This window comes from Montipora capricornis, chromosome 14, assembly GCF_036669925.1.
Source record: "Montipora capricornis isolate CH-2021 chromosome 14, ASM3666992v2, whole genome shotgun sequence".
Taxonomy (NCBI): domain Eukaryota; kingdom Metazoa; phylum Cnidaria; class Anthozoa; order Scleractinia; family Acroporidae; genus Montipora; species Montipora capricornis.
In genome coordinates, this window is record NC_090896.1 from 34508286 (window position 1) to 34515785 (window position 7500).

General features: G+C 40.9%; 1 protein-coding gene across 2 annotated transcripts in view; it reads right to left on the minus strand.

The window, feature by feature from the left end:
* LOC138032886 (muscle, skeletal receptor tyrosine-protein kinase-like) overlaps positions 1-7500 on the minus strand; it is a 16103-nt gene that overhangs the window by 8570 nt on the left and 33 nt on the right. For both annotated transcript variants that reach the window (XM_068880593.1, XM_068880592.1), the window contains exons 1-3: positions 7212-7500; positions 5134-5275; positions 1156-1607 (exon numbers count right to left, since the gene is read on the minus strand). The exon at positions 7212-7500 is cut by the window's right edge. In XM_068880593.1, the coding sequence (XP_068736694.1) occupies positions 1156-1607; positions 5134-5275; positions 7212-7299 (682 nt within the window). In that variant the 5' untranslated portion in view covers positions 7300-7500. The remainder of the gene's footprint in view (positions 1-1155; positions 1608-5133; positions 5276-7211) is intronic.

A 7500-nucleotide genomic window follows, 5' to 3' on the forward strand; every position in this document is an offset into this window, starting at 1 on the left:
AAAAGCAGGTTGCATCTAATTTGCTGCCTTTGTGCAGATATCTTTGTTTTAAAGGGGCTATGTCACGCAAAATGACATCCGAAATGCCCAAAAAGTAGAATGAAATATTGCAAAAAACCACTTAAAACTGTTGAACAACATTAAAGATATACAACAAAAGGAAAAAGAAGCATGGATGGAAACAAATGGACAAGATTGAAACGGATTGCATTTGGGTAATCTTGAAAAAGTCGGCCCGAAATTTTTCAATTTTATGGCAAATCGCCTGGATAAAGATCGTTTTTGCTCAGAACCATCTTTTTTGTGATGTAACGATAAAGTTGCTAGTAAAGGAATTCCACATTACCATTTTCGAGTTTTAAACTCATGATTAACTAAAGGTTTCCCCTAAACATCCTAAAATAACGTGACATAACCCCTTTAATTCCGATCTCAATGATTTGGACACGTCGACAGCGCTGTACAATTCTGAGGTTTGCACCTTTCGCTTTCGTTCAGAGGCCAGGGCATCTTGACGTAGAGGACTCCGAAAAGGTATCATAACTAAGGGCGCGTTCGATTGACCCTATTCCGGAATAAGAATACGTGGAGTGATGATTAAAACGGTATGTTTGGCGCGTTTTGAAGCTTTAAGGATGATAAAAATATGTTTAAAATAGCATTTTAGAAAATGGTTGACAATTTTAATGTGAATCTCCGCAAAAACGAAGGATTTCCAACTTGTATTCCATGTATTCCTATTCCGGAATACAGTCAATCGAACGCACCCTAAGCGTGTACAAACTGACACTAGCCTAGACGATCCCTAAAGACTGATTTACACGGTTTCAACATTAAAACAAATGTTGGAAAAATGTTGAAAGCAAAAACAAGGTTGTTCGGATGCCGCTCAAACGGTCCTAACATCGCACCAGCAGTGGAGCCAACACAACATCTGCGAGAAACTAAGAACATGTGAGGAAGTGTGTGTATGAACTCTTCAACAGGCTTTAACTCCATCCAACATTTTCATAAACAAAGGGAATGTTGAATCGATGTTCAACGAAAGTCTAAATGTGATTCAACACGGCAAGATTTCAAAATTTTTTAACAGTGTTGAAGCAAAGTTGGAGCAAATGTTGAGACCGTTTAAATGGCCAATGAAGTTTGACTTACCAAAAAAGCCGGTCTGTATACAGTGCTTGTCGGGTTCACCTCTAAAATCATCGATAGGACGATGTCTGGAGCAGTCAGGGAGCGCTGTATGTGTAAAATCAATACCTTCTTTCTGAACCAGTAACTTTACAGCGCCAATAACCTGGTTAAGAGGTTGAGCACATTCTTCAAATATGGCCACACAATCCTCTTTACAATATTCGACCACGGTGTTATCCGGGTAACATGGTTGCAAAGTATACTGACAAAGCATGTTGAGCATAATATATCGACACTTTTCGTCATCCGTAACAAAATCGTTTATCACTTCTGTGACCGTCGAAAGGAACTGCTCGGTTCCCAGCAAACCAAACTTGTTGTCAATAAAACGCGGAGTCACTCGGTAGTCGGAAAGGGTTGTGTTCAGTGATTGTCTGCAAACTTTTCCTTGATATGGCATACAAGTTCCGCCTCTGAAAATAAAAAAACCAATTAATTAATAACTGAACCTTGACAATGAAGATACACTTAGCACGACAGCGCATGCGTTTACGCACCAAACGGGACACTCACGCAAGGACGACAACGACGATGACCACAGCTACGAAAACGTTACGTAAAAAATACAACTTCCGGTTGTTGAAATCATTTCGCGATTAATCCGAGTCATTCGGCAGGGATAGTGTGTGTGTAAACTTTCCATGAATAAAACTGGAATGAACGATGCGTATGTTTGGAAAGAAAACTGACGACAGCGACAGCGACCGAAAGAAACGTCACCTCAAAATATAACTTTGAACTCTCGTAAGTCTTTCGCGACATCTCATTCACGTCGAGCAACGTGGGCGAAGTGTCCTAAACATAAATTGGATACGAGCGGTTTCAGAGTAAAAAAAGAGAATCAAGGTTCGCATTTGTATGCTCACGTAATTTGGTGATTTCACATCGTTATTACGCAGAGTACCGCAAAAATGTTTGCTAAAAAGCGCGCCACACGTGCAGTAAGATATTTTTTCCTCTTTTAACCAATCACATTATTGTATTGTGTCGTTGTCGCTTCGGTAGCCGTAACCGTGGCCGTCGTCGTTTCTTAAGACGCCCGCAAACGAGGAAACAACGCTGCGGAAACATTGTTGAGGAAGCAAATGTTTCCCTGTTTGCGGCCCCAGGAAACAGTTGTTGCGGAAGAAAAGTTTGCTTCCCAGGAAACAAAAATTTATTTTGCTTCCTCAGAAAATCTTTCCTCGTTTGCGGAAGAACGCCTTAAAACTCCCTGTCAAGGCCGAGACACACTAGGCGACAGGTCACAGAGTAAGGTCTCTGCAACAAGTCGCTCCGTGCGCACTACTTGCAAAACAAGTCGCTGCGACACGACGCCTGTTCAGTGCACACGCAGTGATCTCGAATGAGGGAGAATGTGAACTAGTCTTCTATTTCAATATGGCGGACCAGCGAATACAATAAGACGCTCTCTCATTGATTCATTTACATTTTGTCGCAGCGACTTGATGCCGGAAGTGTACCCACGGTGCGACAACGCTGCTTTCGCTAATTTTCCCGCTGCGATAAGTTGCACGAATTCAAACTGGTTTGAATTCGTGCAACTGATCGCAGCGACAAAATTCTGCTGCAGCAACAATGATTTTCAGAAAGTTAACCGTGTCACCCACGCGAATTATTGCAGAAAACTGTCCCCGTGACGTGTCGCAGCGACTTATCGCCAAGTATGTCCCGGCCTTCATGTTTATTTGGCGTCGTTGTCAGGACGAGAACGGTGAGGAATGTACTAAAATGTAAAACGCACGTGCGGAGCGTGCAAAGCCATTGCTTTTGTTCATTAAACCTATTGTTTTGTGTTGTTCTCGTAGCCGTTGTCCTCCTCCTTAGAGAGCTTTAGATTCTACGACGAGGACGAGAACGAGTACGAGTTTTGACTGCCCGTTTATAGCGAAAATACTAAGGAAATTTATAACCCGTAAGCTTAATCTTACTCTTTGTTAGCAGTATAGGTTGCTCAGTTATTCTTATCGCTGGTAACTGAGCCTTTTTGCTCATCGAAAAATGCCAAAATTGCTACCGTGTTGTTGACTTGCTTTGATTCGACGACATTTTTGCAAAATCTCGCACTAAAATGACGACGGCATCACGTTTTTCCCGCCAAAATGACGCTGGTTTGCGCGCGCTTACTGTTGGTCTGTAAGAAAATCTCGTACTAGAATCGAATCTAAGGCTCTCTCTTGCTTAAGAGACGGCCACATTGACAAAAACGCCACTAAACAATGCATCTGCATGCATTTCTTTCCCTTCTTATTTAGCCTACTTGACAAAATTGTAAAATTTCATCAAACTGCAATAATGATGGAAAAATTTGAAAACGAGAATTCGTAGTTTAAATGACCTCCCCGATGGCGTCAACATTGAAGATCAAGATCCTGAACATGGCACAATTTCGTCCCCGGAGACCCGACTTTATCGGACGGTGCCAAACATAACATCTTGCTGGTTCCAACCAGGAAGTCCGCGAATCATGACCTTCCGCTTTTTTTGCACAGAAATTTAAAACAACAGAGGTTGCCAACGGTTACAAACATCTCCGCTACGATTTGCGCCTACTAAAGGTCGTTCCTTCCGTTGCTGACCGAAAGAATCGCGGTCTCCGCGGATGAAAAGTCGTGTATTGTGAGCTGTAAACGCTACAAAGCGCATTCACGCAGAGTAACTCTCAGTTTTTCTCGAAACATGTTTGCAAAACTAACCATAGAATTGTGTGAGATAAGGGTCCTTACGCACTAGGCTGAAAAAAAAATTGTTTGGCTCAACCAAAAATCTTAACAAAAATTGTGTCCGCCAAATTTTCAATTTGGTAATCGTGCGCTGCACTTGAAACTTTTTCTTTAAAACATGCCGTGTAAATTGTTAAATATGTATAGTTTTCACGCCCGACAAAAATCTGTCCTGCTCCGAAACAGGACGACAGCGCCTCTGAAGTTTGGTAAGGTTTGACAAAATTTGATGGGAAAAGAGATCACCCTGCGCACTTGTATCACGGAAATGATAACAGATTTTTTCGTAAAATAAACAAAAATTTGCCCAGTGCGCACGGGTCCTAATTAACTACGTAAGTAGACCCGTGTTTAAATGATCGCTGCCCTTTAAAGGGACAATGTCGCGCCATTTTTAGTAACACACGGAAAATCCACCGAAAGTAGCCGTTGATGGCAGCCACAACATAAAGACAAAACTGATTCCTTTGAATTTGTGCGACTTACTTTATTCACCGATTATCTTTATCAGCTCTTGGCGAAAACTGGTTAAGAAAGAGTTGCGTGCAAACTTAAAAACGTTCGTTGAATGTAACTCTCATAATGTCAAATCGTAAGATGGTAAATAGTTTTAACCATATCACAGTTAATATGATCGTCCGAGTGAGTGTAGTCCTGAGAAGGACTGTTTTAAGATGACATTGACTGACGTTTCGACAACCTAACAAACACGTTGGCTGATCCTTTTGTTCTAGATTCACTTGGCACGTGTGAAAAATAATGTCCAAATGATTTCAAAACCATGAAGGTGTCAAAAGATGATTTGTTTATATTAACCGGAAATCGTTGCAAACGACATGACACTGTCCTGTAATAATTCCTACTGGTGATAATTCTAAATTATCACCACTAACCAGAGGTACCATCACACCTTCCTTTCAGTTTTGGAAGGAAACTGACCTCATAAATTGCGGCAACGCTCTATGCTCTTTTGAACTGTGATGGTGGCGCCCTAATAGCTTAGATCTATTTCCACCGTATTCAGGAAAAGGATGCAAATTAGGAGGCATGTCAAAAAAAAAAAAAAACTCTGGCTTGTTGAAGCTCTGTATCACCCCTGAAAAGGATACTAGGCTGGAGTGCCCTGGAGGGTCGTGAACTGTAAATTTGTGAGTTGCAATCATTAATCCTGAGACCAGAGTACGTAGTGTCGAACCAAGTTGTCTAACTCACTTACCCTTTGGTATAACATCGTAGTGTTTGGTTGGTTTCCTCCGGATTCCAACAGCAGCCCATCAGGTGGCACAATGTAGCGTTCGTGTTAATCACACAGCCAACCTTTTCCTTATCACTTATTGCTGAACAATTCGGCTGTATAGCTGCAACAAATCACGGGGGAAAATACTTTAGTCACATGCATATTAGCAGCAAAATTCATTCTTCAGTCACCGGTTAGAAACTGCAATTCCTTTCTTCGGAGAATGCGCAAATCGAAACATACTCAGGAGCTTTCGCTTCTATCTCAAAAAGCCTCAACATCAACCACATTCCTATCTAAACACATTCATGGGATGTGTGGCAGGACAACGGGATTCGGTTGTTAGTAAGACCTCTCTAACCACATGCTATGGAATACGGTGCGTTTCTTCCTCGTGTCTAGGATTGCAGACAAGATTTACTTTAAATTCGGAATGTCCAAGTGCGCAACGGAAACCGTGAGCGCTTACCATTTGAACGAAATTTTCGGTAATTCCGGAGAGAATTCAAATGGAAAGGGTCATCTCGGTGGAATGTTTTCGGAAAAAAGGTAATACCTTTCGAGGTATTCCCTTTTTCTCGCTTTGACCGGAATTCCCGGAAATTTCTGTACCATTTGTCCACAATTACAAGTGCCAGAGAAAATAGGCCGTTTCATTTGTTTTTCAACCAGAACAACCCGCTTTTCTGACAAATGATACAGCACATTCCCATTTTCTTTTTCTAAGTACAGAACGTGCAGTACCATTTGTCGAAACATTCTTACCGAAAATTTCATTCAAATGGTAAGCCCTCACGCGTTATTCAAGTTAGCAAGGTCAGGTGGTGGTTGAGTGATGCATCTAGCAAAAACCTTCAAAAACTTTCGAATTTGGTTTGAGTCGCTATTTTTAACCCAAAGAACAAAAACTCGAAATTGAAAAGCAGTATGAAGACATTTCGTAAGTTGTAATAATTAAAGTTTGACATCGGCATTTCGCGAAAGCGAGGGGTGGGAGTCTGCGACAACTGTCATTCATACATGGGCTTAAGATTCGATGATTATTAGTGCGACAAGGACACGTTTGGGCTTAGCAGATTTTATCCAATGTTCATGTTCACTAAAGGAGATGGAACATTGATTTAAGCAAACAAAAATTAAGTGAAAATCTGAGAAGAATGACGAATAAATTTAATCACGTCGATAAACCGGAAAATGATTCAACGTCCTTTTCGCTTACGAAAGCGAAAGAACGTGACACCACCCCCGGTTAAAGGCCTTGACCTCGTTCGAAATACAGCAACAGCCCGCTACTTTCCATTGTTGCATACTCGACTTGTTAGTTGACTTCAACATGCATTATTGTAGCTGGCAAAACGGTTAATTACTTCTAATGTGCATAAGTTTCCATAAATCAAATCTTCTTTGTTAAACAAATATTTGTTGATTTTGAAACAATAGACTCGATCTACCCTGAAAACTCAGTGTCCTAGAAACGAGAAAATGGTTCATTTCTGTTGAAAACAACCATGACTCGCCCTTTTAATCTAGTTGAATGCTGTGCGCTGATTTCTGAAAACGCTCATCGTTTAGAGCCTTGGAGTGACGCAGCGATTAAATATCTCCATTGCGAATATTGAATCAAGCGCTGTGTTGATGTTAATTCTCAAAGACCACAAATTATCCCGAAGGTTTCTCTCTGTCATTGCCAGAATGCACCAAAACATTAACACTTGAATTATTGTTATGCGTTCAAATTATCTGATGTTATCAAAATCATCGGCACGATAAGATAGAGTTCGTCAATTACGGAGCGTGAATTACAAACTTGTTGAATGTGTTGATCCTTTCTTAGCACACTTATATTTCCAACCCATTGTAAACATCCTGGCACGAGATAGAACAATAATTTCTCTCTCCGATCTTTTGGAGTCTTGCAAAAAAATGGAATAAACAGAACATCAAGGCGAAGGGTCGTGCTATAATTTTAGTCGGTCCATCTGCGCGTACTGATTTTACTTCTTTCATTCTAGCGCGATTTTTAAAGAAAAGCTTAAGATATAAGTCTTAACACTCACCTTTAGTCACCAAAGGACACATTAACAATGCTAAAAAGACCAATTCCCCACAGTGCTGCATAATCTTTTCAAAAGTTGAGTGATACATGTATCAAGAAGGAATCGTTCGCGACGTCACGGTGTCTTTACAATCGAGAGCTTCCTCCTTCGTACACAGTCTTGCAAATCTTTACACAACAAGCTGGATATCAAAGCATTTCTGTCCTAAAAAATAAACAGGTCGATGGATTCGGCTTAAATGATTACTTCATGATGCACATCTCAAACAGAAACTGCCTGTTTTCTGTAG